Source organism: Suncus etruscus, chromosome 1, assembly GCF_024139225.1.
Source record: "Suncus etruscus isolate mSunEtr1 chromosome 1, mSunEtr1.pri.cur, whole genome shotgun sequence".
NCBI classification, from domain to species: Eukaryota; Metazoa; Chordata; class Mammalia; order Eulipotyphla; family Soricidae; genus Suncus; species Suncus etruscus.
In genome coordinates this window covers 65,904,411-65,919,830 of record NC_064848.1, presented here as the reverse complement: position 1 = coordinate 65,919,830, position 15,420 = coordinate 65,904,411, and the positions used below count along the sequence as shown (strand labels likewise).

The following is a 15,420-nucleotide window of genomic DNA, read 5'->3' as shown; positions in this document are numbered from 1 at the left end:
TTTTTGTTTGTTTGTTTTTGGGTCACACCGGCAATGCTCAAGGGCCACTCCTGGCTCTATGCTCAGAAATCGCTCCTGGCAGGCTCGGGGGACCATATGGGATGCCGAGATTCGAACCACTGACCTGCATGCAAGGCAAATGCATTACCTCCATGCTATCTCTCCAGCCCCAAGAGAATATTCATTTGAAATTTTAGTTCAGTCTGACATTTAGCATGTGCTTAGTGATTAATAACCAGCATTAAATTATTAACTGCAGCAAAATATGGGAAAATAGAAAATTATTTTATTTTGAATGTGTTCACATTGGTGAGATTGTAGGTGGGTTTTTTTTTTTTTTTTTTGCAGTTTTAGTAAAGCTATAATAATAGTGCTGTGCAATAAACGCATTTTTTAAGTGTTTAGAATTTAAAGCTTACCAGGGACTTAGAGCTCAAAGGGCTAGAGTGCATATCTGGCATTCCCCACCTCGGATGATCCCCCAAGCACTGCCAGGTATCACTTGGCTTGAGCTGTCTCAACTCATCAATTTCAAACACTGAAATATCTAGCCTGTTTGGCTAGGCTGATCCTCTAAATGGCCACAGGCACCCTGAACATTCTTGGAAGATACCTTAGATTTAAAACAAAACAAAACAAAACAAACGAACAAACTTAAAAACCCAGAGGTGTCCATTTTGGCTTCTTTTTTGTTGTGCTTTTGTTTTTAGGTCACACCTAGCAGCACTCAGGGGTTACTCCTGGCTCTGTGCTCAGAAATCGCTCCTGGCAGGCTCTGGAGACACATGGGATGCTGCTATTAGAACCACCGTCAGTCCTGGTTTGACTGCATGCAAGGCAAACTCTACCTCTGTGCTATCTCTCAGGCCTCGTTTTGGTTTTTTAAAATATTTTTTTAATTGAGTCGCCTTGAGATACATAATTACAAATTATTCATGATTTTTAGTCAATGTACAACACTCATTGCTTCACCAGTGTACATTTCCTGTGCACATTTCCCACCACCAGTGAGTGTCCCCAGTTTCCCTCCTTCTACCCCCTCCTCCACCTGTATGCAGACATTCTCTCTCTCTCTCTCTCTCTCTCTCTCTCTCTCTCTCTCTCTCTCTCTCTCTCTCTCTCTCTCTCTCTCTTTCTCTCTCTCTCTCTCTCTCTCTCTCTCTCTCTCACCTCTTATTTGCAATGCTGTTATTAAAAGAATATCAGAGAGGGAAAGAAACTCATAAAAGAAGAGATACATACATCAAATTAAGATGTGGGTAACCGGGCCCGGAGAGATAGCACAGCGGCGTTTGCCTTGCAAGCAGCCGATCCAGGACCAAAAAGATGGTTGGTTCGAATCCCGGTGTCCCATATGATCCCCCCAAGCCAGGGGTAATTTCTGAGCACTTAGCCAGGAGTAACCCCTGAGCATCAAACGGGTGTGGCCCGAAAAACCAAAAAAAAAAAAAAAAAAAAAGATGTGGGTAACCCCAGAATGGAGTGTGCCACAGAGTAAAGGGTAGGGAGTAGATTTTCTACATCTTTTCCTAATGGCCCTGGTATGAGGTGTTCAGTACAGATACGCTTTCTTGCTAGGGTCTTATCAAGATGGTCTCCATTCAGTCTTATCAAGACCTTTTATTCCTGTTGAACCTCTCCTAAGGGGGCCCAATCTTCTGGGGTGTTTTGTTTTGTTGTTGTTATTTTTGACTGGCCTTTGGGCTATTAGTGTTCAGAGTCTTATCGGCATTTGGTTCTGGAAAATCATCTCCTAAGGGTGTCCAGCTTTGGGATTTGCACTGGCATCTTCGTCTGAAGCCTGGTGGCAGAAATTTCTTGCAGATTCTATCTTGGTTTTGTAATAGACTAATAAATAACTTGGTCTGGATGCCAGAGATCCACCTCATTCTCATTGAGGAAGTGCCGTAAGGGGATGAGAAAGGAGGGAACATTAAGACTGCTAAAATCAGCCATAGCATATGCACTATAAGGATGCTAAATTCCCACTGACCCCACAAAGTGGTAGTCAAATTGTACCTGAGGTGTACTGGTGGACTTGCATGGAACTGATCTCTACCACCTGACTTCAGGGGGGAGCTGAGATGTCAGGGAGGAGTAAAAGATTATAAGAAAGGAACGTCATCTGACCTCTGCCCAGGTTTCCTGGGTTCATCATCCCCCACATTACAGAAAAATAGTTTCAAGAGGAGACAAAGTGAAGTGATATTATTTTAATTTGAAAATGGGAGAAAAGAGAATGTCCCATAATGTTAAAATAAAGAAATTGCACAACCCATGTCACAATGCAGAAAACCCAGGAATGGGAATTCTAGCTGTTTGCTCTTGCAGAGTTGATTTTTTTTTTCCCCCCACAAACTGCTCTGGGCTGGGGCTTTCTATGCAGATAAGAGTCTGCTGCTAAGTTGTTTTAAGTCTTTTGTTTCCTCTCTCCTGAGGGGGTCCAGCCTTCTGGCTGGTGCTGGAGCCAGTTAGACTCATCTGGTGTCAGTTCCTGCATCTCCAAAGGGGTTCAGTCTTCATGCTTTCTGACTGCTTTGGAAATGATGACAGAGTAACTTCTTTAGATAATACCTTAATTTTGTTACTTTCTGTAATTCATTGCCTAGTTCCCCTGTCTACCTGCTACCTTTCATCACAGGATACCTTTGTTTGGTTTCAAATAACTCCTTTTGGTGACTCTTTATCTCTCCCATACAATCCCATATCTGCCTAAAGGCTAAAAATAGCTAATATCTTTTCTCTATGTTCTCCCTGCATTTGTTTGGAATGAAGAATACAAGCACAGTTCATTATTAGTTAATTGGAGGTTGGAGCCCATGGAGTCTTTCCCTACTTAGCAGAGTGTTCTTGTATGATTTTTGAGCATAGATAAACTCATCTCCTTTATTTTTGCAAAGAGGGTTTTCTTTGACATGTAAACCAAAAATTTACTTGAAGCATCACAGATAATATGGGAGAGAACATCTAAATTTACTTTAAGTACTGAACATTATGGCATATCCTTTTGGCATAATGTAAGTATGCCTTAGCATCGAACAGTAGAACATAGGCATTCCTACTTTATTAAGTAGGAAGTAACTACCTGGGGCTGAACAGGAATATTGGCAGCTGGAGTTCTTTCATGTGGGCAACCTGGCATATATTATTCCTGACACCACTTATTGTCTCCTGAACCCCTCCATGATCCATCACCACAGAGACAGGAGTAGTCCCGAGTGTTGCTAAGGACTATATGCTTATATGAGCCCTGAAACCAAATATATGTGTATACAAAAAATTATTGGCTTGCAACAGGAATCTGTAAAACTAGATTTTAAAATATGAACCCAATGGTATTAATAATAGAGGGCATTTTTTCTCCTGAAATAATTTGATATTATGTGTATATGTTGTTCCAGAAATAACTTTAAAATGACTGAAATACATTTAATAATGTGTGCATAAAAAAAAGAGAGGCAAGGGGCCAGAGAGATAGATTCGAAGCCCGACATGCATAGAACCAGGAGTAACTCCTGAGTGCTGCTGGGGAAAAAGAAAGAAAGAAAGAAAGAAAGAAAGAAAGAAAGAAAGAAAGAAAGAAAGAAAGAAAGAAAGAGAGAGAGAGAGAGAGAGAGAGGGAGGGAGGGAGGGAGGGAGGGAGGGAGGGAGGGAGGGAGGGAGGGAGGGAGGGAGGGAGGGAGGGAGGGAGGGAGGGAGGGAGGAAGGAAGGAAGGAAGGAAGGAAGGAAGGAAGGAAGGAAGGAAGGAAGGAAGGAAGGAAGGAAGGAAGGAAGAAAGAAAGAAAGAAAGAGAAGAAAGAAAGAAAGAAAGAAAGAAAGAAAGAAAGAAAGAAAGAAAGAAAGAAAGAAAGAAAGAAAGAAAGAAAGAAAGAAAGAAAGAAAGAAAGAAAGAAAAAGAAAGAGAGAGAAAGACGGGGCCAGGAAGGTGGCGCTAGAGTTAAGGTGTCTGCCTTGCAAGCGCTAGCGTAGGACGGACCGCGGTTCGATCCCCCGGTGTCCCATATGGTCCCCCCAAGCCAGGAGCGATTTCTGAGCGCATAGCCAGGAGTAACCCCTGAGCATCAAACGGGTGTGGCCCAAAAATCAAAAAAAAAAAAAAAAGAAAGAGAGAGAAAGAAAAGAAAGAAAAAGAAAGAAGAAAGAAAGAAGAAAGAAAGAAAGAGAGAGAGAAAGAAAGAAAGGAAGGAAGGAAGAAAGAAAGAAAAGAAAGGCAAAAGCAGGAAATTAAAAAAAATAACATTAAGCTAAGGATAAGATTACTACCAATTAGTTGTATATATTATGTTTTCCTCTTTAGTCTTCTAGTGAATGAAGGAAGTGTATCTGAATTCAAATGAAAACTCAATACTGGGGGCCGGTAAGGTGGTAAGGTGTCTGCCTTGCAAGCGCTAGCCAAGGAAGGACCACGGTTCGATCCCCCCGCGTTCCATATGGTCCCCCCAAGCCAGGGGCAATTTCTGAGCACTTAGCCAGGAGTAACCCCTGAGCATCAAATGGGTGTGGCCTGAAAAAAAAAAGAAAACTCAATACTGACTATAATTCACATATCTTCATTTTCAGAGTTACTAAATATTCTAAACAGCTCTATATTTTAGATTATTTGAGTTTATTAGTTAGCATATTTAGTCATTTCCTCTTTGAAACTTCCTTAATCATATTTCTTCAAATTAGTATATCATCCTCAGAGGCTGAAGGAAAAAAAATCTGTCTATTGTCAGTTGTCTGTATTAAAGGTAGCATTTTCTGTAAAATAAAAACCAAGGATAAACTTTTCCTTTTGACTCTGACCAAAAGGCAAACTGTTGGGGTGGAGAAAGTTTTATCTAAGCCATTTCTGAAAATTAGTCAGGCATTTATCAGTCCCCCAATTATAGAAGTCAAGTGAGTAAACTTTTTTTTTGAAACTTTTTTTCTTTATTTAAACATCTTGATTACATAGATGATTGTGATTAGGTTTCAGTCATGTAAAGAACACCCCCTTCACCAGTGCAGCATTCCCACCACCAATGTCCCAAATCTCCCTCCATCCCACCCCACCCCCACCTGTACTCTAGACAGGCTTTCCAGTTCTCTCATTCATTCACATGATTATAGTAGTTCTCTGTATAGTTATTTCTATAACTGCACTCACCACTCTTTGTGGTGAGCTTCATGAAGTGAGCTGGAAGTTCTAGGCCTCCTCTCATTGTCTCTGAGGATTGTTGCAAAAATGACTTTTATTTTTCTTAAAACCCATAGATGAGTGAGACTATTCTGCGTCTCTCTCTGTCCCTCTGACTTATTTCATTCAGCATGATAGATTCGTAAACTTTAATTCTTCTTTTTCTTCCTTCCTTCCTTCCTTCCTTCCTTCCTTCCTTCCTTCCTTCCTTCCTTCCTTCCTTCCTTCTTTCTCTCTCTTTCTTTCTCTCTTTCTTTCTTTCTTTCTTTCTTTCTTTCTTTCTTTCTTTCTTTCTTTCTTTTCTTTCTTTCTTTCTTTCTTTCTTTCTTTCTTTCTTTCTTTCTTTCTTTCTTTCTTTCTTTCTTTCTCTCTCTCTCTCTCTCTCTTTCTTTCTTTCTTTCTTTCTTTCTTTCTTTCTTTCTTTCTTTCTTTCTTTCTTTCTTTCTTTCTTTCTTTCTTTCTTTCTTTCTTTTTCCTCTCTCTCTTTTATTTTTATGAGATGCCAAATTCAAATCGTGGTCCATCTTGTGTTGGCTGCATGCAAGGCAAACTCTTTACCCTTGTGCTTTCACTCCAGCCCCTAATTCTTCATATTTATAAATATCTCTTATCCATTGCTTTTTCTTTATCAACTAGAATTGTGCTACTTTATAATATAAGCAGTAACCATAAACATGCATGTAAGAAAACATCTATCTATGTACATAATGAGAAATATGTAATAAAACTTTGCAAAACTTATCACAACTGAAGGAATTCACATAGACATCTATTTAATTCATGCTTTTGGAGCATATTGGATAATTATAACTCTAGAATCCATGGATCAGCATAAGAAATTATCAAAAAGAAAATCAACCTTTTGATAAAATACTTCTGAACACATCTTTATCTAGAGATCATTCAAAACAGTACAGAACATTAGAAAACACAGTTTAATGATTTGTTAAATATAGCAAACCAAAATAATGTATTTGAATTAAAATAATTATATCAACAAAAACATAAAAGTATTACATAAAAATGTATGTATTTTAAAAAATATGCATTGATCTGTACCTATAAAATATCCACAGGTAGACAAAATAAAAGTGGTTATGTAAAACAAAATTGTTATTTTAGGTTGATCCAAATTAACATTTTTTCTCATATTCATTGATGACTTGTCATTATCATAAACATAATTAAAGAGGAAGAAAAGAAAATGAGAACAAAAGCTTTTATACAAAGAATATATATATATATATATTTATCATTTATTTTTTTATTGCTGCCTAATACCTTTTAAACTTGATTTTTAAGGGTAGGTGTGATCGTACAGTAGGTAGGGAGCTTGCCTTATACCTAGCCAACCAAGTTTAAATTCCTAACACCCCATATGATCACCAAGTACTGCTGGGAGTAATTTCTGAGTGTAGACCCAGGAGTAACCCCTGAGCTTCTTTGGGTGTGGCCCAAACCCCACCTCCCCCCAATTTTCTTATTTTTAAAAATATTTTTTTCATTTCCTGCAAAAAACTTGGTTTATAGAATGATTCAATGTTTTAGGAGTAAAGAGTTACCATACTACATCCAGCAATATCCCTCTATTATGGTCCATAGTACTCTTTCTACCCTACATTCTCTCCCAACCCTTAATGTAACCTCAGTTCTCTTTTTAGGTTCTAAGTGTTTGTGCTCATTGAATATTGTCTATTGACTTCATTTGTTTCTTTATAAAATATGATTTTAAAGTCTTATTTAACAGACTGATGGGAAATCATCTAAACTGTTATACTTACTAATAAGTTTTTTTTTTAAGGAGTGTTTTTCCTAGAAATGTAGACAGGAGAACTCAACAATGTTCCTCTTTCTTTCTTTCCTTCCCATCCTTGTTTTCCTTAGGGATTGCTGTTGGAGTCTTGGTTCGGGAATACAGCAAGCTCTCTAATCTGGAGAAATTCTACTTTGCTTTTCCTGGAGAAATTCTAATGAGGATGCTGAAACTCATCATTCTGCCATTAATTATATCCAGCATGATTACAGGTACCTTGAGAAAACTGATGTTCTCCATGATTATTTAAGGAACTTCCATTTAAATAATTCTTTTTTAATTATGGGGAGAAAAATCTAAATTTGGGACTGGAGCAATCGAACAGCAGGTAGGGCACTTGACTTGCACATGGCCAACCTGGGTTCTATCCCCAGCATTCCATATGGTTCCCCAAGTCTGCCAGTAGAGACTCCTGAGCACAGAGCCAGAAATAACCCCTGAGCATCAAAGGGTGTGGCTCAAAAACAAATAAAAAATATCTATCAGGGGTCTCAAACTCGCGGCCCATGGGCCATTGCAGCCCTCCGTACTACATTTTGTGGCCCTGCCCTAAAGGAATCTTTTTTGTTTTGTTTTGTTTTGTTTTAGTTGTTTGGGTCACACACCCCAATATTCAAGGCTTATTACTGACTTTGCACTCAAGGATCACCCCGACTTTGCCTCCTGCGGTCTCCAGGTAAATTGAGTTTGAGACCCCTGAATGCATCTAATGCTATACACAAACATTTGGAAAGTTAACATTTTCTTGAGTGGACCTTTTCATTATTCCCAGGGGCTCCTAGAACACTGCCTGTATCTTCTTTTGGCCATACCTAGGATACCTTGTGAAGAAGATGCTATTTTCACATATTTCATTTATTTATTTTTGGGTTTGGGGCCATACCCAGTGATGCTCAGGACTATGCGCTCAGAAATCACTCCTGACTTGGGGGACTATATGGAACTCTGAGGATCGAACCGCCGTTTGTCCTAAGTCAGCCACATGCAAGGCAAATGCCCTACTGCTGTGTTATCCCTATGGCCCCTCAACATAATTTTATAAGTGCTTGCTAGGGCATAGCATTTTTTAAAGACATTTTTTGGTTGGTAAAACCTCTGCCAGTGCTTTGATTGTGTTTTTATTTAGCATGATCAAAATTTGTTCCTCAGCAGCAACTGCTCTGCTCAATAGCTGCCTATAGGGTGTCATTGTCCTTTTTCTTCACCTGCTGACCCCCATAATGGAAAACTTGCTCTATGTCTTCCCTAGAACTTTGCACAGGGTATCAGCACCAAGCTGAGGACAAGGTTTTTCTGGTATTTTAAAATATGAACCTGGTTGCATTTGAAAATGTTTTTCCCCGAAAGTCTCTTTAAAGAGCAAGTAATTCTAAGTAGAGATTAATGTTGTTTACGAAGACATTATTTGTCTAGGTATTGTGAGTTTTTCTGTGTAGTCCCTAGTTTCTTGTGTTTATCTTAATTTTGGTAGTAGGTGACACAACTGTCACTAATGGTGTCATCTCCCAACTCAAGATTATTGTTGCTCAGTCTCCACACTGCCACAGAAGAGACCTGGGGCTGATCTATATGGTGCCTCAGAGACTGGCTGGAGGAAGGGCAGTGGGGGAATCTGTGTTCAACAACTATAATCCTAGAAGAACTAGATTTGACTACCAAACTTTACAGGTACTAGTCAGGCTAGAATTTCCCCAGGGTCTAAAATGGTCTGAATATTTCTGAATTTTTAGAAACCCAAAGAAAAGTATTTGATTATTTCTATTTATCTACTTAATTCTGTTTTGAAATTATGAGATTATTTTTGAAGGCAAGCCAATTCAGCAAGCCAAATCTTTTGTACCATATAATGTTTGTTTCCTTGTTGAAATTATTTTAATTATTTAACATTTGGAAAGTTTCAATTAAGCACTTGGATTTCTAAATTCTCATTAAATAAAAATAGATTTGTGTTACCATTAGCTGATGATATTCTGGAGCTAGTTGAGAATTAGACAGCCACTTCCTTAGTTTGAGCAAATAGATCTGAAGTTACCACAGTTTCCACCAGTCCTATTATCTAACGCCTTTACTCATTCACCTTATTTATCATTTTCTTAGACTTCTTTAATAAAATGAGAAAGGGTCAGTGATATTCTAGTTGAAAGTTAAATCTTTGAAAGTATTTACTCCTCTTAGCAGTCAAAACTGGAGAGATTTTTGGGAAATGGCTTAGTCTTGCACATGATCTAGGAAAATAATTTATAGCCCTCACCATTTCCCTCACAAGGCCCAGCTGCTTTGTGAAGCCATAGCAGAGGTGGTCAGATAATTCTACATTTTTTTCTCTACTACACACCCAGCATGTAAACAGAAATTATAGTAGAACCACTATACATCCTTTTGAGATGGAACAATCTAATTATTCAGGGGACATTAGAAAATATAGGATAGAAACAATGAGGCTCTTTCCATGTTTTGCAAGGCAGATTAAAAGAAGAGGGTAATAATAGTGGTGTTGGTAAAATGGACTTATTTCACACATTTTTGGTTACTGTGTAACCAAAAATATAAAATACAAATTAGAACAAATTTCAGGAGGACACCTTAGAATATGTTTTATTTTGTCCATTAAGTAGCTATACTTCTTTAAATTTGTTGTCATAAAGAAATAATCTGGCCAGAGCGATAGAACAGCGGGTAAGGTGTTTACTTGCTTTGCATGTGGCTGACCCAGGTTTGATCCCTTGCATCCCATATGGTCTCCTGATTCCACCAGGAGACATTGCTTAGTGTAGAGTCAAGATTGTCAGGTGTGGCCCAAAAACAAATAATAAAAAAAGAAATAGCCAGATATGTTCATAGATGCATACACAAGCACATACACACCAATCTTTTTTTTTATAGTGGTGATGAATTGTATGTTATATACTCAAGAGCCTTTCCCACATATAGGAACTCTTATGAAAACACATATATCAACAGGTAAGAATGTTTCTATTAGAATAAAGGAGGATGAAACAAATTGCATCACAAAATTTTGTATCTAAACTTGGTGACTCAGAAACAATTGCTCTGCAGACATGACACCAGGAGTTCAGACCCTGGAGATGCCCAAATAAAAGTGAGCACAGTCCTAGAAGATCTTTTTTTTTTTTACTTTGATTGATTCATTGATTCATTGATTCATTGTTCTGGCCCACACCCAGTGGTGCTCAGGGGTCACTCCTGGCTCTACATTCAGAAATTGCCCCTGGAAGACTGGGGGACCACAGGGGATGCTGGGAATCGAACCGGGTCCCTCCCGGATCGACCGCACTCAAGGCAAAGGCCCCACTGCTGTGGCTTCTCCCCAGTCCTGATAGAAGGTCTTCTTTTAGGATTCACACCCCACATGTTGACAGACTCAAAGACAAAACCAGCTTGTCTTATCATGTGGTATGCTCATGAACATAGATAATAGAATTCTGAATGTTAAACTACAATTTAATGAGATCCTGACTTCCGGCTCTCCTCTCTCTCTCTCTCTCTCTCTCTCTCTCTCTCTCTCTCTCTCTCTCTCTCTCTCTCTCTCTGACTTCCGGCTCTTCTCCCCTCTCTCTCTCTCTCTCTCTCTCTCTCTCTCTCTGACTTCCGGCTCTCCTCTCTCTCTCTCTCTCTCTGACTTCCGGCTCTCCTCTCTCTCTCTCTCTCTCTCTCTCTGTCTGTCTCTCTCTGTCTCTCTCTTTCTGTCTCTCTTTCTGTCTCTCTCTCTGTCTCTCTCTCTGTCTCTCTCTCTCTGTCTCTGTCTCTCTCTCTCTCTGTCTCTCTCTCTCTGTCTCTCTCTCTCTGTCTCTCTCTCTCTCTCTCTCTCTCTCTCTCTCTCTCTCTCTCTCCTCTAGGGAGGGAAGGGCACAGGGTGTAGGGTGGGCAGATCCTGGCTTCCGGCTCTCTCTCGATCCTCTCTTGAACTGGAGGCTAGCTCTAGCCGGCATGGGGTTGGGGGAGACCCCATGTGGAAGGCCTTCTCCCTAACTTGGGTGCGCTGGGAAGGCTCCCAGCCTTCCCCTCTTCTGCCCCCCGGCCTCCAGGCCTTCTGGGGTGGCAGCCTAGGCGGCCAGAAATGGTTGGTCCTAACTTGGGGTGTGCTGAGATTTGCTCGTTGCACTAAGTTTGTCACTGGCAATTTCTGACCACTCTGCATATGGAAAACCGCGCGGGGACTAGGGCCCCCACGCGCACTGCTTGTATTAAGAGTATTCCTTATCTTTATGTTATGTTTTGCATATCCAGAATGTCCATTTTGTATTTTGCCCTTTCCACACCCTTTCAAAGCTCATATTTACTCCTTAACTCTCTCACCCAAACATCACTAACCCACATTACTCTTTTTAACTTCAGTATTGCACAATCCTAATCACAGACCAAAGCTGTGCATTGTGTATAACAACCCTGAACTGTTTCAAAAGACATAAAATGGACACGTATGTCTTTAGAATATTTTGTTTTTCCCTGACAACTATAAGTCTTTCTAAATATTCTCTTATACAATAACGATTCTAACCACTTTTTATCTTCTCTTTATGAGCTGTTCAACAAGGAATTTTGGTGAAAGAGTCCCCCAGTTTAATGCTTATGATTGAACCATGTCATGGGGATTATTGGACTTGTTCTTATGTCCCCCATATGCACCAATAACTCCACGTGGCATTGCTCCTTTTTTGAATAGGCACATTAAAATGAGAAAATACTATACATACAAATAAGATCCTATCTAATAGAGATTGGAATACACAAATCTTGTAGTGCAAAGGGACCTTACACCCTGAACATTGACATAATGACCTGGCACAGGCCTCAGAAGAAAGGGCATTTTCCATTCACCCCTGAACCAGGGAAGCCATCCTTGAAACATCCAGGTTTGTCTATAACATCACCTGGAAGCAATCCTCTACCACAGAAGACCCTACCACTGCTCAGACATCGACCTGCTCAAAAGAGACTTCCCTTAACACTGAGAAGACTTAACAACAACGACCTGCTTACAGGACAGGGCTTCCTGCATTGCCCTTTAATGGTGAAACAAGAAGACGCTCCACATCCTGACTTCAATGTAGGATATGCAGATTCCAGGATCTTTAATACAGAAACATGATACCAACAACAGAGACTGTGTGAAAAGTGTGTTGGCACTACGGACAATGTCTTGGATTGGACGATAACTTGCCTGGAGCCTAGAGTTGGTCTTATGCCAGGAAACTTCAGGGGTAGGATCTCTTTGTATTTAGGCCAAGATTATTCCTTTCCATGCCTCACATATTTTGGTGGGCCTATGCAAACAACAATTGCCACTCTAACACCGTTTTTACTGTGCTCCTTTGACTCTAATCCTTAAAAAAAAACCACTTAAAATTTGAGGTTAACTTAAGCTAATATGCATGTACATGGAAATGTAAAAAATACTATGCCTCTAATGGTTAAGGAGTTACGTAAGTTTTATGGCTTTAGATTGCTTTGTGTGCTGTTAAGAAATATTATAATGTGTTACAATCTGGGGACTTGAGGGACAAAGTAATTGTACATGGATTCTGTTTTATTTATCTTAATTTTCTTTGGCTGAAAGTTCAAAGTTAAGATATCAGCAAGGGGACTTCTTCTGAGAATTATGTTATGGGTGATTGTCCTTCCACTGTAACTTTACCTTATCCTCTTTCTTTGCATCTTTGTTCTCATAATTCAAAAAAATTTTTTAAAAAAACTACAATTTAATTTGCTATGGATAAAAATATTAACATTAATAAAAATCTACTTAAAGATAAAAAAAGCAAGCAGGTGATGATGAGGGTATGGCACTATTCTAATGGGGAAATTTGATGGTAGATGGATGGGTATTATGATGTGGAGAGATGAGGAATGGACCTCATTGCTCCAACACAGCCCATATATGCATAAGGTCATAGATTCCATCCTTGGTATCATAATAAAGACAAAGGATGTTGTTCATTTTGTTAGAAGTGATAACATATGGTTATATACATACATACATATATATATATATTTAAAACCTATTTGTTAAAAAACAAGAAATACAAATAGAATTTTGTGGAGATGAAGTGACATCTGGAATATGCTTTCTAACAAGAAAAAGAGAGAGAGTGAAAAGCCACCCTAGACATAATTTCAATGCATTTTTAGACACAGTGTAGTGACTAGTAGAATACTACCCATAATTTACATCCTAAGAAAACACTTATATTGTGCATCTGAATATCTGTTTGAGCCCTTGTTAATATTTAGGCCTGTAATAAGCTGTATTTAGAGCACACCACCAGAAAAATAGTAAGAGGAGTGGCTATGAACATGACTGAGAATTCTGGCATTGGATATCCTAGTCCAGTTCTCATCAGCCAGTGAGTTTAAATGCATGTCACATTTTTTAATATGTCAATTATGAGCACTTAAGACTTCTCCATCCAGCATAGGAATGGAACATCCCTGACTCCTTCTGCAAAGTATTCCTGGGCATCTTCTCAGGATGCTGTCATCACAGTGTTTGGAAGAGGTCCCATCTCTTCCTCTCATCCCTCAAAGCCTCCACCACCCAGGAAGACCCTTTACTGCTGCCTCCCTGTATCTCCTGTAGTCATTATTACCTCTCTCTAGCCCTTGAGATATTTCTGTTCAACTCCTCTAGCCTAAGATAGGAGCAGGAATTTAATTATTTATAGTTTATTTTTCTTTGATTCTTTTGGTTTAGGGAAGTTTCTATAAAAACCTTGAATTGGGATCAGGGCCAATTTAAACACTACAGAGCCAATATTAGAATTTAACCGTACAAAGGCACACCTTCTTGAAAAAAAGAGAAGACTTATTCTGTACTGAGTTTGTAAATCGACTGGTACACTAGAAGCCTATACTACTGATTTTACAAAATACAGGTATGTAGAGTATTATTCATTAGATTATTGAAGAAAACCAGAAAAATTTCATTGAGCTGTTTTCTAAGTTTTCAGTGGATTCTGGGTACAATAACTGAGTTCTTTAGATCCTCTGAGGTATGTTTGCTGTTTTTGAATATTATTATTAATATTAAGCTTTCGAGAAAAACTTTTGGGGTATTCTGAAAAATTAGTCCCTACAACAAATATCACCACACCTCATGATTTTAACAAAAACACTTAAAAATGTTCCAACATCCAGTTGTGATTTTTTTTTCAGTTGTGATTTTTATAGTAACCTTTATACATGATTCTGCTCAAGAACTAGTTTGTTTTTATTAATGTCACAGAATAGTCTAAAATGGTATAATGTATATTATGAAAGTTTTTTAATTAATGTCTGTTAGAAAAATAGCTATGAAATATGCACCTACATATATTTTATATGATTCCTTCTGTCCTTTCTCTTCCTTTTTCAAAATCCCAAGTTTTTTTCTGCAGGGTGTAGAGGTTTCACTACGATCTAGATTACCAAAGTAAAATGCCTAGCCTAATATGCCCTGTGGATTGAATTTGTTTATTTAATTCTCATAGCAACCTAATGAAGTTGTAAAGTCAGTGGGATCTTATCTCTGTCTTTAGAGATGAGAAAACAGGAAGTTGAAGAGAGACTAAATAGATTTTCCAAGATTACAGTTAATAAAGATAGTCCCACATTCCATTCTAGAACATTCTGCCCAGGATCAGAGCCTGAGGGCAGGATAACTAGCATGAATAAGAAAGATACATGAATAAGTAGGTTGTCCATTCCATGTCAAATGATTGCTACCTATGTGGAGGGCACTGGATTCCCTGCCCTTATGAAGTTGACAATCTAGCAGGAAAGACAAGTGGAAAAGAATGAATTCATTCATAAAAAAAAAATAAGAAGAAGAAACTAAAAGATAAGGTGAGTATTCTCGCCAGAGCACAAAATTCCACAAAGCCTTTTAGATGGGACAGAGCTTTGTTGCTTTTGAAGAAAACTGGAAAGAGACATGGAACTAGAAGATGGATTAGAAGTTGGGACTGTGAAGCAGGTAGACCCCACTATCTGCAGGATTTCTTTACCAGGCTAATGATTTTCTCTTTCTTCAATACCTAGAAGGATTATACTAGAGTTTTTTAAAATATCTTTATTTAAGCACCTTGATTAGAGACATGTAGTTGGGATTCAGTCATATAAAGAACAGCCCCCTTCACAAGGGCAACATTCCCATCACCAATGCCCCACATCTCCTGCCCCCTACCCTGTGCCTATATTCGAGACAGGCTTTCTACTTCCCTCATTCATTCACATTGTTATGATAGTTGTCAGTGTAGTTATTTCTCTAACTGCACTCACCACTCTTTGTGGTGAGCTTCATATCGTGAGCTGGACCTTCCAGCCCTCAACTCTATTGTCTTGGCATTATTACAATTATTTCTTTCATTTTTCTTAAAATCAATTGATGAATGAGACTATTCTGTATCTCTCTCCCTTTGACTTATTTCACTCAGCAGAATAGATTCC

General features: G+C 38.8%; 1 protein-coding gene across 1 annotated transcript in view; it reads left to right on the top strand.

Annotated features, from left to right (window-relative positions):
- The window catches only part of SLC1A1 (solute carrier family 1 member 1), an 86,101-nt gene that overhangs the window by 29,882 nt on the left and 40,799 nt on the right, over positions 1-15,420 (top strand). Inside the window, exon 2 of the mRNA XM_049773427.1 lies at positions 7,047-7,187. Within this exon, the coding sequence (XP_049629384.1) occupies positions 7,047-7,187 (141 nt within the window). The remainder of the gene's footprint in view (positions 1-7,046; positions 7,188-15,420) is intronic.